This window comes from Atractosteus spatula, chromosome 13, assembly GCF_055471065.1.
Source record: "Atractosteus spatula isolate fAtrSpa1 chromosome 13, fAtrSpa1.hap1, whole genome shotgun sequence".
Lineage (NCBI taxonomy): Eukaryota > Metazoa > Chordata > Actinopteri > Semionotiformes > Lepisosteidae > Atractosteus > Atractosteus spatula.
This window is the reverse complement of record NC_142718.1, coordinates 22,076,745-22,093,663: the sequence shown is the minus strand read 5'-3', so window position 1 is coordinate 22,093,663 and position 16,919 is coordinate 22,076,745. Positions and strand designations below refer to the sequence as shown.

The window sequence follows — 16,919 nt, the reverse complement described above, 5'->3', positions numbered from 1 at the left end:
TAATTAATCCTGCTTTTGAATTAGTTGTCGGCAACTTAGAGCTATAGCTGTAGCCTTCACTATGGAATGGTTTCAGTCATGTGCCATAAAATGATATCTGTTGTTTTTGAACTACTGTTTTTTACAACATGTTGTCAAGTTGAAAGTTCCTGGAACATTTTGCTCTTATTTATTTCAATTTCCTACATTCAAAGACTCTTACAAAGTATTTTGCTGTTCAGGGGTTGGGTTCACCTTCAACACAATGCAAAGATTTTCCTCACAATGGTACTTTTAAAGTAATCACTGTGGCAGGTCCGGTATGAAACCTGTGTGACTCTTACTATTGTGATTATAATTGCATTAGCATGCCAATGTCAACAAGCTACCTCTGGAGTTTTCATTTATGACTGTGTGACAGATAAGTATTAAAGGTCACCAGATGCTTTGTAGTATGGGTTTACTGCTAAATACCCTGTTAATCCAGAATACTGGAAAAATATTGAGGAGTAACGTTTGTGGCACAACAACACAGCTTACTGACTGAAAAAGGAAATGCTTGTCTCCTGGAAACTGGAATACAGTTTACTGATCACTAGAGGATTTTGCAATAATTGAACTCCTGTCACCAATAACTGAAATTTTAGATTGTTTTTAGTGAAGATAAAATTGACCCCACACTCAAAACAGCACTCAAACTTTGTTTTATTCTTTTATAAACATTTTCCCAATTATTTTATCTTCTGTTGTATACCAGTCTGGTTGTGGCAACTGCACATTTCTGTGTCCTCGAATCACAGACAAATCAGGAAGCAGACACTATGAGAATGAGGAAGTGTACTATAAACAGACTTCTCTGAACCATTCATTTTTGTACAGAATATGTCACAGGCCTGTGTGTAAATGATTCAAATATAAACTCCATGCAACTCTAAAAATAAATCATGAAGCATCTGCAGCTTTGATTGTCTAAAGAAGGTATGTGCAACATATAAGCAGTGCGTCTTTAAAAATGACACAAAAATTCTCATTTTAAAAGGGACTCTTACATACTGTACACCTGTAAGTAACATAACTGGAGCGGTTTATGGGCTATTCCATCAGTTTTTGTGAGGTTAAAATGCATGTGTTTACCTCCACAAAAAGAGTGTTAAAAGTAGATAATCTGTGACTGTACCGGTGTTATATCCCCATTAAAACCTAATTACATTTAAAACCAAGAAAGGGAGGCACTTAATCCAAAAGGTTGTAGGACTATGGAACAAGCTACATGGGTGTTGTTGAACCCATACTCTGGCTTCTTTAAAGAAATGTCTGTACAATACTATTCAACTTTCCAGGGGGGTCATCTTCTGTACCAGGCTGCAACCTGAGCTCTGTTACACAAGGACTGGATAGTTGGAAGCTATTTCCAATTGTGAGGAATGGAAACACATAGGATAGCATGGGAAGCATTATAATGAAATGCCAAATTGAAAATCATTAAAGGAAGTCTGCAGTGAGATTATCCTATTTGCTGTGACAGATGGAGCTCAGTTTCTTTTCATTCAGCAATGGATGTAGAACTAAGGTGGGATGTAAGAGATAAGATCACTTTATTAGCCATATACAATTTCTTGCATTAGGAATTTGTCTTTTCGCATACCCCAGCTTGCTCTCCATGAGACACACAGGCACACAGATGGGGGGAGAGAGAAGCTTGGGGTCAGAGCGCAGGGTCAGCCATTTATACAGCACCCCTGGAGCAGCTGGGGTTAAGGGCCTTTCTCAGGGGCCCAACAGAGTAGGATTCCTCTGCCGGCCACAGGATTTGAACCAGCAACCTTCCAGTCACAGATCCTTAGCGACAGTGCCACCGCTCTGCCCAGACCCATTTGCATTAGTTCTTCACTCTCTTCTCTGTTCAGCAGCCTCTAGGACTGCACCTGCGCTCTCCCTGGCCTCCAGCAGCAGGGCAGAGGCCCTCTTCTGGGTCTGTGGGAAAGAGTCGCAGCGGATTAACTGGAGTGCTACCTGAGTCAGCACCTAAACAGAGAAGGTAGAAAGCAGTAGAAAAGCAGTGGGAGTGTCCATGTGAAAACGAGGGACGAGGTACTAAAGGAGATGTATAACATTTTGAAACTCTTTCACAGCTGAAAAAAAGGAAGTGTAGTGAACAGGTCAAACCTGTGAAACAGAAACTTGCCAATAAAAGGCAAATGCAATTGTCACAACTGGGAGTAACTGCCTTTTAAATATTCTTAACAAGAAATTTAATCTAATGTGAATATTAAAACATGGATTTCTGTGGCTGACTGTATTACAGCCCTTGCTTTGCAGTTTAGCAGTATGTATACTGTATATATAAAAATGTGTGCTTCCCTTTGTCATTAGTTAAGCACCCTCATAATGTATTTTCCCTCAATGCCATGTCTCTCCAAGACCAGGTACTTACCTCATTTTTGAAACTTTCATCTTTGATATCTTTGAGGTTTATCACGACATTATAATATGCTCCAAACACTGCTGTCTCAAGAGCTTTGGCTGCCACCTACCCAAAACAGAAAAGAAAATTCACTATATACAGTACACATTTCAAATAAAAAGTACTGTCAGCGGACATCTGACATTGTCGTCATGCGTAGCAACATTTCCATTATCCTGAAACTGATCCTAGATCCCTCAGCTATCCAGACATTTCAATTGTGTTTTATTTTTATTTTTTTTTATTTACTGAATTGCTGTTTTCCAACCAAGTGATTGAAATGTTGCATGAGAAGTGACCGCAAAGATTGTGAAATGTCTTTTGGTCTCTGAATTCGTCTCTGAATTTATATTAAATGACTTCTCTCAGCATTGTAGTTTCCTCATTTTTCTACTAAATGTAAACAAGCAGTTGAATATTTCTTTGATCATTCAAGCACCTTATTGCTCATAAATTAATCAATTTGCAGAATATAAAATTGTGAATCTTGTTCAGAGAAACTGCCCTAAGTTTCTTCCACCTGATTTAGGGTCCGAAGTTTCCCTCTTTGCAAGAACAGATTACCCACAGTTGGTACCAAGCAACGTATGAATTTATCTCCTGTCTAATTTATGTATATGTAGAACATTTAATGAAGTAAAGAGCTTGAAGTTTATTGAAAAAAAAGAAAGTAACATGAGAGAGAAAAAATAGGAATGCTGTTTGCAACAATCCCGAGGGGGGCAGTGGGTAAATATGGGTGAGGTGCAGTGATAATTGAGTGATGAAAAATGTGCGATGAGGCTGGAGATGAGCAGGTGAATTTGACTGCGAAGTATGAGCATACTGGTTTGTGGTAACTTCTAATGTTTTCTTTGCTGTTCATTGGATGCAAATGTCTACGAGTTATCAGACAGGTTCCTAAGTACACAATTTGTTCTGCAGATTGGAAGTATGAATTATAATAGCTTTATGTGGACGTACTGTATTGTAGTATTTATTGAGTTGCAGTAAATGGGTTTGAAAGGCATTTGCAGCCTTAAACTTTTTCCCCCACCTGAAGGTCTGATTTGCAGGCCAGGTTTCCATAAAGGACCATCTCCTTCAGACTGGGCCACAGCACACTCACTCTCTCCGCTAGAGAAAGGGGGACTCTCACAGCCCTCTTCAGACCTTCCTGCATGGCAGCTTCCCTCCTTCAGACAACACACCATATACTTTAGAGACTCATATTCCAGCTATCTGAACATGGAAATGATTGTGGTCTATTTCAAGGTCACCAAGATACAGAATAAAAAAAGTAGCATTCAAAGGCCTCTTTTGGTCAGATTTTGGAACCTATGTGTTAACATTATTCTAAAATGCATGCTGGTAAGCATTGATCAAATAAAATACCAATTGGTCATGTAGAAATTCCAATCATGACTCCAAGAAAGACTGGGTCCTATCTGATTCATCTCACCTCCCCCTGTCAGGTCTGCAACTTATTCTCCTCATTATATCCCTGCAGACTAGCTATTTTTTCTGAACAACCTTTTTCTTTGTTCCTCGATAACAAGAGACGTTCAAGTATCACTAAAGAAAGCAGACAACTATGCTAAGAGAAGCGTAAGGCACTAAGGGCTTACGTTTTTAAACACACCATTTTCACATTTGCCTGCACAGAAATGAACTTTCTATCAGGTGTGGTGCCTGACCCTTGGTATGCTGCCACATCGCAGAAGAGGTGGGATCCAGGTAGGAAATGAGCACGGACACACTAAGCCAAAACATTTGAGGTGGCAAATATTTACCTTCTCACTTATTGGATGGATTTGCTTGTCACTTATCAAGATTAAGAACTCAACATCTGTATTTGGTTGTTTTTTAGGTTTTCATGGATAAAGATAGAGCCCTGACTAAATCTCTTCTGAGCTAAATTTCATTAGACTAAGGGCTTAACAATCTGTGTGATTTTTTTTCCATTTCTAGATTCCCTCAAGGTTTGCATTAAGTTTTGTTTTTTCAACTGTGTAAATCTCTTACTAAAGGATTTAAGAGCAACTGCATCTTGGACTTGGGGTTTAAGCACCTGCGTACAAACATCATAGCACTTTGCTGGAGCATCCTGGGTTATTATACAATACAAAATCATTTATAAACTTATCAACCATCTTCCCAGAGGCATGAAATATTTGAATCTCAAGATACAAATTCCCTCAGCATTTGTGTAACGAGAAATAGGTAAGAAGTGTGGGGCTGTGGTTAGGGGCTCTGAACGTATGCCTACAATGTTGTGGGGCCAAATCCTGGGTGCAGTACAGTTGTTGTATACCTGAGCAAAGTTAATCTTAGACGTCCAGCTTCACCCAGTTATATGAATCAGTACAAATGTATGTTGTGTTGGATGATACGCATCAGCTAAGTTCCTTCACGTTTCAGTAACATTTTACTTTCAAGGTGTGTCTAGATGTCGATATTGAGGCTAAAGCACAAAATATTTAGACCAAAAAGAATTTCCCTAGTTACTAGGCTACATAGGAATATTGGTGGAAATACAATCTCTTCTTCAGCATGCTGGAATTAAGTTGTTTGTATTATTCAACATAAAGTAATTCTTACAGAAACCCTGTTTGGTTTTCTTTTTGGCCACTCTGCATATGCAGAAATAGCTCCACTGACCCAGAATTTTAATTCCCTTATTATCTCTGCGCATACCTTTTAATTTCTTCTGCTGTGTTTTTAGGCAGTTTGAGAGCAGTCTGAAAAGAGAGAAGAAAATAGTTTATGTGCAGAAATTACAATTTGAACAGAGCTAATGTGACTCTCTAACTGCAGATTGAAGCTGAGTTTCACCAGTGGGTTTTGCATTGATATTGAATTCCCCTTTGGAAAACTGGCATTATTTTGGACATTGAAGCTGGGTGTGCAGTAACTTATGTTTCATTTTTCTTTTAAAGATCAAGGTCATGTTTGGAAGAGTTGTTTTGAAACATTTGCTGTTAGATTCTACAGGTCAATAAACCTATCATTTGCTGCAATATTAGTCCCAGTGTTTTAAACAAATTCATAGCCTCACACCTAACGTTTTCAATTTTTGTTTTTTTGTATAACTGCACATGTGCAAAAGTGTTTTCTTTTAAACAGGTCCCACAAACCTAAATGTCATCTGTTGCATTCCTACAGCATGTACCACACCTGGAGGGTCATGAGGGATAATTGTAATAATAGTAAAGCAGGTGAGAAGTCTGATTCCAACAGTTTGCTAAAGGTCATTTTCTACAGAGAAGAAAGATCTTCAAGATTAGGTTTTTTTTTCTCACTGTAACTCCAGGTGGAGCTAATACAATGCAAGAGCTTTGTTATGAGAGCAAAGTGTCTCTCAATGGTTGCATGAGAAACATTTGTGAGTCATGGGCATTTTCACACAAAGTACCGTATTTCTTTTCCTAATGTACACATAGAGATTCCTGGACAACAATTACATTCAGGTTGAAGAGGGCTTTAGCGAAAAACAGGAGCTGTTTTAAATAACTTTCTTCTCATTTTGATGTTCTGACATCTATGTGTGCTGATGTACAGTATAAGAACTGGGAGCTACAGTACTTGCTGTATATTAGTTAATAGTGTACACACACTATTTTAGGACTTTTTATCTAACCTTAACGATCCTTTTCTAATAAGATTCCATTTTGGTTTTGGATTGGTTAAATAATTTTGCAATAAAATAAAATGCATGATTTGCTAAAAATGCATTTCTAAGATAAAGGTTTTTTTTAAAGAAAGTTGTTTTGGAGGAATTTCCCTGAAAAGGAATGCAGTCATCACTGATGCTGGAAGATCCATGTCTTTGACATCATACTGAGACCTAGTATTCAATTACACTCATGGAGACCCAACCATGACCCTTCTTCTGGGATGGTGGGAGCTGCTATTTTTTTGTGTCACTGCTGATGAGAACTGACAACCTTCCATCACTGCATGGAACACATCCTTTAGTGCCTGTCTGTAATTGTCCATATTGTTGTGCATAAGTATGACTCTTTGATGCCATTTCTGCTGGAATGCAGTATATGGACTGCTGTAAGAACATTCTGTTACCGGAGTATATGTCTTTTTTATGTGAAATTTTAAAAAAATGTGTTAACTCAACCCTTTCCTGTACTTTCATTCTACAAAAGTGAAATGCATTATTTTTACTGCTGCTCCTACTACAGGGAACAGCAGTCAGACGTGCTCACCATGTAGCTGCTGAAAGCTGTGGAGTCGGCATCAACCATAGCAATGAGCTCATTCATGGCGTGGTGGAAGGGAGGGATCAGTCTTCTCATGACACCATCCAGTCTCTCAAACTGTCTCTTTCCGTATGTCATCTGTCCCACCATGGACCCCAGCGCTGCTCCCTAGAGACACCAGGCAGACCCACACGATGAAACACTCATGTTCTAGAGCTCCGAGGACTGTTTCAAGAACATTAAATGCAGTAGTTGATACAGACAGTACTTGACAACCCTGAATTGTCATGTTAAATACATCCATTGATTTCCTGCACATATCCAGCAATACAATATTAGTACTGAACCATATTGTAGAAGTCATTAGAATGATTGCTGAGATCTGTTAACGAAAATATTTGTTAGAGCAAACAAAGGTGAGTTGTACGAACAGCTGCAACAACAAATGCCACTGCAAGTGTTAAAAGAGGAAAATAAACAGAGGAAGCCATAAACAAGGAAAACGCACCATTAACAAGGGAAAAACACTTAAAAGCGTCAAGCCGACTCCTGTCACATGTTAAAGCATGAAGTACTGTAGTAGCTTTTGTCTCTTAGTCAATACTGTATTTATGAGCTGGGAAATGCTTGCAGTTTCTCTGTTCTGTGGGGCAGACCCAGCATGCATTGCTGTACTTACTGAGGCTCAATAAAACTGCACAAGACTGTGTCCTACTCCTCTGCTGAAGAATTTCCTACAACAAGTCCATTGCAGGGTACGAACAGACAAGCACACACTCACACCAGAGACAATTTTCTCAGAAGCCAGTTAACCCACTAGCATGTTTTTGGACCGTGGGAGGAAACCGGAGTACGAGGCAGAAACCCACACAAACATGGGGAGAACATTCAAACTCCATGCAGATAGTACCCATTGAACCCAGGGCGCCAACACTGCAAAGCAACAGTGCTAACCACTGTGCCAGCCCTAATATTAAGTCCAGATGATAAAACATATTTTAGAGTCATATTAAACATTCAGTTACCCTCCCAGTAATACAATGTGGCGCAAAAAAAAAGACCTGATAGCATTAATTAGTTCTTAATTTGCTCTTTCTCATTTGCTGATCATACAAAAAAGAGTAAGTATATAAAAAGATGACATTTGAATGACACAGTTAGTCATTATGTTAGAAACTGATTCCCTGGTGTCTTGGGATATTTTTCCTTGTTAGCTCATATGTATCAACACACCAAATGGAAGAAATAGAGGGGGAATACAAAATGCTATATATGACAGAGGTCATCTTGGCAAGAGCTCAACCACTGACATACTGTACATCTTTTCTGGGACAGCCATCTCTGTCACTGCCGAGTCCTGGAAATACATGTAGGTATTGATCAATCAATCAACCAATCAATCAAAAGATGGATCAAATTGTAGCATTAACATTAGGCCCATTAACTAACAGGAATGAAGAGCTGAGATGAAGTAAAATCAAAGCTAACGTGATTCTCAGGGACCAGTATTTTCCCCTACCAGTATACATTATTAAGGTCCAAGCTACCGCATGCTGAGCTGTCCCTGAAGGGGAATTTTCAGAGACATACCATAGCAGCAACCGCAGCCGACACTGAGCCCCCTCCTGGCGCTGCTGTCCTGGCCCCCACACTCCGGATGAACTGCTGAAGAGGCAGAGATGCCAGCCGCTCCCCCTGCTCAGCGCCCTCCACCATGTACCTGCACAACAGACGCACCGTCGTCTCAGTCCCCAGTCAGTACCAGGCAGCAGAGCGCTGCTCAGGCAGTGTGAGGATGTTTGCACTGTGACATTGCGACGGGGACATTATACTGTAAAAAGGCGCCGTCCTTCGGATGAGACGTAAAACCGAGGTCCTGACTCTCTGTGGTCAATAAAAATCCCAGGGCATTTCTTGAAAAGAGTAGGGGTGTAACCCCAGCGTCATGGCCAAATTTCCTATTGGCCCTCACCAATCATGGCCTCCTAATAATCCCCATCTATGAATTGGCTTCATTGCTCTGTTCTCCTCCCCATTAATAGCTGATGTCTGTTGAACGTTCTGGCGCACTATGGCTGCCATCACATCATCCAGGTGGGGCTGCACACTGGTGGTGGTGTAGGGGAGTCCCCATTACCCATAAACCTCTTTGAGTGAAGTGTCCAGAAAAGCGCTATATAAGTGTAAGCAATTATTAATTAATATTACTTACTCTATAATTCTCTCTTTTGGAACGAAAGGCCCAAGCGAATCTAATCCCAGGCGACTGACAACCTGAAAAGAAGAGATGTCACTGTTTGATTTTATGTTATATATGAAGAAGATGAAGGCATGGTATGTCATTTTGTGTAGTCTCATACATGATTATACTACAGTATTACTGAAGAACATTTCTATTGATATATTGCAGCATTTCATGTAACTGCCTGATGCCATATTTCAAGTTCTTTTAATTTTTTAATTTCAACTTGCCATGTTTCAAGTTTGTTTAATTTTTAGCCAGTAAGTGAGTTGTCGTAGTTGCTCCTACAGAAGAGCTGGTTTGTGTACCTGAAGCACCATGGCAATCACCTAAGCCTCCACTCAGCCTGTTAACACATCTGTTGCCGCGACAACTTTATCGGTTCGAAAATGTATTCTACTTATGTGCAATTAAACCATTACATACCATTTTACCAGAAGGTATTCAAGAACAGTTATGACAGTGCCTCACCTCTCAGTAATAGAGCCTCTACTTGTGTCTTGGCATTCCCTGACTTTGTGTTTTGTGTGTATTAGTTTTCTCCGGCTTCAATACTTGTTTGACGTAACAACATTTCTGGATCATCCCTTGTGCTTAGTCTGCACTTTCTTGTGTTCCAGCCTGGCCTGCTTCGACTATGTCACTGCCTTTTGTGTTTCACACCTGGCTTACAACTACAACTTCCCTTACATATCACCCTTTGTGCCTTTGACTTGGCTTGTTTGGCTTCAATGTAGGATAGTTTATTTTTTTTGCTTTTGCCTGCCTGCTAACAGCCTGCTCAACTTACTGCACTGGCACTGCGATCCTTCATCTGTGCTTCGGATGTCTTCAGCATACCTCTAATTCCCATACACCTCCATTCTCTGCTAGTGACAGTCCATTCATACAATCATCTATTTTTTAATGACATTATTTAATACAGGATCACATGGAAGCCAGAACCTGTCCTGACAAGTGACAGGGGCAAAGCAGGATGCAATGGATGGGGTGCCAGTCCATCACAGGACACACACAGACATGAGCATGTACAGCACACACTCATACCAGGGCCAGTTTTGCCAGTAGCCAATTAACCTATCTACAAGTTTTTGGACTGTGTGAGAAAACCAAGGCACCTGGAGGAAACCCAAGTGAACGCTGTACAATCTCCATGCAGATAACACTCCAGGAATTGAATTCAGGGCCCCAGCTCTGCAAGGCAACAATGCTAACTTGCTAGTGGCATTCTTTCCTCAAAAACAGACATTCAAAACCAATGTTTCATTATAGCATGGAGGCCCTCTGAAGATGTCCTCTTTATGACACAATGAAAGTTTCCTTTTTTCATTTATGTCAGAATGAGGCTTAAGTCTGTTTCCTGCCCTAATAACAATCCTTTAAAAAGGAATCCATACTGTAATTCGTCCCCGCATTAAATCAGGGCATTAAAAACTGAAAGATATGAAAAGCTGAAGAAGCAGTTGCCATTGCTGCACTGTACCTTTTGTGTGGTCAGGCAGTGAAACAGTGTTTCAGTGCACTTAAAGGTAAGCCTTGTCTTATACTCACCAGTCTCACTTTGTGCTCCTCCTCCAGTATGAAGAGGTTGTCTCTCTGCATGTAGAACTCTGCACAGTCCAGGACAGCTTTCAGTGGGATCAGACCCACAATCTGAGACCCCACAACAGGCAGGTTCAGTTCCTGAGAGGCAGAAGAGGGTTACTGAAAGGAGGATCATTGTAAATGTTCAGGAAAAATTCGGAAATTCAGAAATCTGTCATTTAAGATTTGTAAGATAAGTATTTAAGATTGATACTGCATACAGCTCTGGCATTTTAACAGCTCTGGCATCTCTTACATTCTATTCTGTACTTACCTAGTCAAAACAAATGTTTTGTTCTGGATTTTGATCTGAGAGCTAGAAGTAAACTGAACTGGGGGCAGCATTTCTCACCTCAGCCTCTCGGCAGATCTCTTCGTAGACGGTGTGGAGTGCCGTTTCCTCGAAGTCCAGCAGGTTGGTGGACACCTGGGCAAGGCTGGCCTCATCCAGGTACCATCCTATTCCCTGTACCTTCTTCAGACGTCCTGGCTGGAGCACAAGCACAAACCTCAGCTCAGTGGTGCAGGGAGCAGAATGCACTACCCACACTGATTTTCAAATCTACCGTCCTACTTTGGTACTAAAACTAATGTAGGTAAAAAATATATATATTTCTCATTTTTTTGTGATAACATTGAATATAAAAGTGCCATGACCCTCACTGGAACAAACCCACCTCCAATTTAGGGATTGATGAATATAATGGATAAAGCACTAAAGCTCAGTCGTTATATATATATTGGAATATTTTACTTTTCATTCTTGATACAACAATAACATTAAGAAAATAACGTTGCTATTTTCTCCTGATACCTTTCACATACAGATGGGTCTAAAAGGACAAAAATACCACAGATATTTTATAAATGTGTATAGTGTCCTGTGCCCAGGAAATGTATACAGTGGCTATATGACACCTGTAATACCAAGCACAAAGAATTACAGGTTGATAGTTCTTAGAAGGGGGAACAGTGAATACAATCCAAATTTCCAATCGTAATGCATGTACAAAAGTATACAACTGTTCTTGGAAAAAAAAATGAAGGTTTTGCAAGAGTATTCCCAGAAGAATTTAAAAAACAGTTCAAGTTACTTATGTTGTGCTCTGAATATATTTTCTTTCTAGGCAGCCATGTTAGTTTGAGCATACCCCATTTGGAAACAGAAAAATGTTCTTAGTTCTTGACTGTGGAAATGTGGAAATGTTTCTGAGTCTTTAGATCTGATGAGTTAAAAGTTCTAGACCTCAACAGAATGCCTATCGTCCCCCTGTTAAAGAGCCTAATTTCCGAGAAACAATCCAATCCCTCCTCCCGCCTGTGCTGGATTGTCAAGGCAGTGTCTCCTTACCTGATCTTTGGCTCTGCCCTGCTCTCGGATGTCCAGTGCAATGCGGTGAGCCTGCTCCTTTGTGCTCAGCAGGTTGACATTGTAAGCGATGAGGAATTTGCGGGCCCCTGTCACCGTGGCTCCCCATGTGGGGACAAATGTGGATGGACCAAAGTCAGGAGCCCACTCTAGCTTCTTCATCTGTGGAGCGAGATTGAAAAAATAAAAAGGGTAGTTTGGCAAGTGCCCTTGAAGTCTGAGCTGTAACACTGGCCAGCTGGGATTTCCCAGAAGGCAGTGCCCAACTGGCCAAGAGCCACTGTGCTTGAGTGGGCCAGAGTTCCTCTGGGTAACCTAAACTTGCCACACAACAATGACCTTGATGGTGTAACGGACAGCTGTGTGTTATCAGTTACAACTGCATTACTCCTCCATTTGATCCTAAGTCGACTGTAGGAGAGATCTCCCACACAGAATAAGGGTAGATAACTCAAATGTGCACATTTCAGAGAAGGAGATGTGTGTCAACTCCCCGATTTCAAGGAAATTCCAGTTAAAGGAGTTGTCCGAAAGTACTTTTTGTTATATGGAATAGGTCTTATGTGACTTTTTACATATTGAGTCAAACAATGTAACACAGAAAGAAAACCTTGCACTGAGCACATTCAACAAAAAATAAAAACCTGGTCAAACCTAGTAGATAAAAGACATAAAAAGTATTTTAAAAAGGAGAAGCAGAAGTTTCAAATCCATTGTCACTAAATTCTTTGAACCCTGTTGAAGCTATCTTGGAAAAGCCACAGTGAGTTTACTGAACGAGGCAAACTGTAAAGAGAATCTGGTAACACTCTAACAGACTAGGAGACTAGAATTCTAAACCAGAGCTGCATGTTATAGCAGGACAGATGTGTTTGATTATTAACATACTCTTTGCTTACAAGTACATAAATGTCGTCCTCTGTTAATTGTTTTTATACAAGCAGGGACCTAGCTCACATTGTGCTATGGTAATACTGGTAATATGTTTTTCCAGACTCACCTTTTCAGGCAGGGCCTCATATTCCCCAGCACGGATGGAAGGAAGAGATCTTCGGTTCTCCTTGCGGGCTGCCTCTCCATAGAGGTACACTGAGGGGAGAAATCATATGAGCCTCAACGTCCAGTCACAATTCTCCAAGGAAGGGAGTTCTTTTCTATGACGTACTGTATTTTGTTTCTAAATGCCAGCGATTCGATTAAATGTGTTGTGGGCATGGGCGAAGATGAGGAGCAGAAAATAGAACAGCATATTGTTAAGGTCACATTGGTTGTCCTTCCTTAAGGGGAAGGCAGCATTCACTTGGTAATTCTGGCATTTATTTTAAGAGAATACTTTTAGATAAAGATGACAGGCCACTGACCTTGTGGACTTCATTTACATGTTCTTACCCTGCAAGAAATATTTCATTATGACATGTACAGTATTTATTGCAGAATATAGAGTACCGGCTTTTAAAGCCCTGATGATGTTTCTAGAACTCTTAGGAGAGCTTTAGAAACACAAGAGCTGAAGGGCTTGAAGGATTACCAGGCACGTGGAGCTCCTCAGCCAGCCTCTCCCCAAAGCGGTTGCCACAGCTCACACATTCCTCCATGGACGCGTTCTTCACTGGGATGAATGGACACACATCCAAGGCCCCCATGCGCGGGTGTTCACCTGCGATGGGCCCATGGGAGCACCAGTGAGGAGGATAGGTTGTTGACAAGCAAGAACAGCAGAGAGCATTCACTACACTTTTCAGTATGCCTTGCTTCCACTATGTTTAACTCCATTCTAAGTCAACGCTCCATTTGTTTAAACACCAAAGGGTTCTTAAGATCGGTTGGTTTTTTGAAGATAACACTGTGGTTCTTGAATCTCTACATGAAGGCATTTAATCTGATATGGATCAGTGGGACTTAGAGCGTCTACTTAGCTTCAACCAAACTGTCCACAAAACAAACAGACCTGTAACATTGTAATTAATAATGAATAATTCCTAACACTTATATAGAGCTTTTTTTTGGACACACCACTCAAAGCGCTTTACAGGTAATGGGGATTCCCCTCCACCACCACCAGTGTGCAGTCCCACCTGGATGATGTGACAGCAGCCAGAGTGTACCAGTACGCTCACCCACACCAGCTATCAGTGAGGGAGGAGAGCAGAGTGATGAAGCCAGTTCATAGATGGGGATTATTAGAAGGCCATAATTGGTAAAGGCCAATGGGAAATTTAGCCAGGGTAACACTCCTACTTTTTTTAATGACCACGGACAGTCCGGACCTCGGTTTTATGTCTAATCTGAAGGACGGCGCCATTTTACTATATAGTGTCCCTGTCACTATGCTGGGGCATTAGGACCCACACAGATTGCAGGGTCAGTGCCCCCTGCTGGTCCCCCTACAACCTATTCCAGCACAGGCTTTAGCTTTCCCAGGAGGTCTCCCATCCAGGTACTGGCCAGGCTCACACCTTCTTAGGTTCAGTGGGTTGCAGGGTGATGTAGCTACTGGCGATACTGTACATTGTGAGCAATCCTAATAAACCATTAGCTGGCAGGCTCACCTGAGTGCCTGGTCATGTCAATAAGCTGGAATGCTACTCTGGCAGCACTGAGTGCCCCCTCCACCACAGCCTGGGGGGACCCCACAAAGGTGTAGACTGTGCGGTTAGTGGAGGGTCCAGGGTCCACATCCAGGAGGCTGCAACCCTCTGTGCTGGAAATAGCATTGGCGATGGCATCGATAACCTGCAAACAGACCCACTCACTGACCTTTTATCTTTGCAGTAATCACATTCAAGCTATTGCTATTTTTCCACTGATCTAATTCATAAGACAGAAACTACAAAGTAATAGGAAGATGCTAACAACTGAGATGTTGGTGTAAATGATAAATATTTATCATATTTATAAAATGTGTAAAACTCTTTGCATCTGTGCTTCACTACATGTATTCTAAATAAACTAATGTCTCCTAAGGACAGCAATTTGTTCTTAAAATGTGCTTAAATGCTACAGTATAAATATAGTATGCGCTGTTTGAATTACAAATGGAGAATTGTACATTGTGAATTCTGGGTTTTTTCATGTGGAAAAGACCCATGAATAAGTAAATATTTGACAAAATATATGATTATAGCTACATTAGCAATGACAAAGTGTTTTTTAAAGTTTTTTACTGGTCAGACTTTGAGTTAAGAAAGTATTACCAGAAGCCTAACTCACATCACTTCTAAGTGATGCAGACTTAAAGATTAGTGTAATTAAACGACATAAAATAAAAGAACATTTGTATACACCCTACCTCTTTATTTCGTCCTTCTGAGAAGTTGGGTACGCACTCCACTAGTTTGGCCATTTGCTGCTGAAATTAAGAAACCGTAAGCAAAGACTCCAGAGGTCTGCAGCAGCCCAGGAATACACACGCGTCTGACTTTCCTCTCTAGACGGAGCTTTTAAGGGCTAAAGTCCTAAAGCTGACTGTGACAATCATTAACTTGCTCCACTGTCTTGAAATAAGTCTGTCAACCATTGTGCTGTCTGTTCTAATGGTTTGTAAGGTCCATGCATCTGAAGTGTCCCCTATACACCAGCTGAAAGGTATAAATCTATATTCTGCACTTTGACTGTTTTGCAGAGCAAAAAATATATATAAATGAAATAGCACTGAAGAAAAGAAAGATATAGCAAAGAGTTTATCCAAATCCCAAAATAAATATGGTTTATAATTCAGCAGATCCATTATTTAGAATACTTGTATTCATATACCTTGTGTGCTTGTACTGTATGTATACTGTAGTTTAAATTAAAAAATGTGTCCTGAGTTAAAGGTTGAGTTTAAAATTCCAAAAAGAAAAGAGGCTCCACAGCCAGAACTATGGGTTCTGTCATAGCACACTTCCATGCTGCAGTGATCAGTAGTTATTTTTGTATTTTGATTAAAATGCCTCTCAGCAGATTATCATTTAGTCTGACCTTACAAAAAATATCTAAACTATGAGAAATTAGTCTTATCTTTTATTTTCCTGTTTTTACAGGCAATATATATACTATAACATTTTCCAACATAAAAGCTAGACTTGGGTTCTTCTAATCGGGTGAGCAATGTAAGATGAGCAGGATAAACTCACACAATATGTATTTTAAATATAATTAAATTTTCTTTCTATTGCAAAAACAGTTTAAAATAAGACAGTGTTATGTCTCCTTTTCCAAAATAAAACAAGTTGATGCTGATACACACATTTCTTCTAATGCCATTACTGCGGCAAAACAAGTGGTAATTGAAACGTTTTAAACTCAAAAACAAAAATCACCCAAAATCGCCAATGGCTTAAAGGAAAGAGGAAGCAGAGAGAGAAATGCTTTTTACTAAATTGGACTATTTTTTTGTATTTCACAGATTTGTTTTGCTTTGGATTTATATTTTCAAGTTTGACTTTTTTTTCTTTCTGTCTCACTCAATGTCTTAAATCTTTCTATAAACATTTTTTTTCAATCCCTTAACTTTCTTCTATACAGTGTTAAAATGCAGAAAGTACATGTAAAAAGATGGAAAATATTAACTCCGTCAAGACACGTGGGTGTAAGAGTCAGATGCTAAAAGAGGCATTATCATTCCCAGAAACTCATCTCAATGGCAGAAACAATAGCAGTAGTTGTAATATGTACTGTATGCATTTTGAATTTTCTAAATATATTTTAAAATTTTTTAACTTGAGCAATCCTGCATTAGGACATATGCTGTGATCTTAAAGTTTATCAGCATATATCAATACAGAAAACTAGAGAATTTCAGTTTTTTCTCTGGGGCAATAATACGAAAAAGCCCATCGAAGATTGGGAATTTTATCCCCATTGTTGTCATTGTTGTTGTTAGAGATACTTGTAAGGTAGATCTGTAAGATAGATAAGGTCTGATTTCAAAAAAGAAAAATTATTTTTTAAAGTGATTTGCTACAGATGTCACACTTAATGGCACTTCATATTTTGATGCTTTTCAAAATGTGCATTTATGTTTAGATAGAATGACACAAGACTTGGTTAAAAAACAGGACACATGTCCAGCGCAGTTGTCCGTAACTTCAACATATTTTTTTTTAT

The 16,919-nt window shown here is 39.9% G+C and overlaps 1 protein-coding gene across 2 annotated transcripts; it reads right to left on the bottom strand.

Moving 5' to 3' along the window:
- Positions 1 to 677: 677 nt before the first annotated feature.
- ftcd (formimidoyltransferase cyclodeaminase) lies at positions 678 to 15,228 on the bottom strand. Of its 2 annotated transcripts, XM_088930779.1 has the most exons (14): positions 15,121 to 15,228; positions 14,381 to 14,564; positions 13,360 to 13,488; positions 12,832 to 12,920; positions 11,814 to 11,993; positions 10,815 to 10,952; positions 10,430 to 10,561; positions 8,849 to 8,910; positions 8,227 to 8,356; positions 6,643 to 6,804; positions 5,120 to 5,163; positions 3,480 to 3,618; positions 2,414 to 2,509; positions 678 to 1,953 (listed from the first exon to the last, which is right to left on the bottom strand). In XM_088930779.1, exons 1-14 carry the CDS (start codon positions 15,172 to 15,174, stop codon positions 1,867 to 1,869), a joined length of 1,626 nt encoding a protein of 541 aa, XP_088786905.1. In that variant the 5' UTR covers positions 15,175 to 15,228; the 3' UTR covers positions 678 to 1,866. The 2 variants fall into 2 exon arrangements, with proteins under 2 accessions (XP_088786905.1, XP_088786907.1); XM_088930781.1 differs by lacking the exon at positions 14,381 to 14,564 and having other exon boundaries at positions 15,121 to 15,163.
- Between the last annotated feature and the right edge of the window lie 1,691 nt (positions 15,229 to 16,919).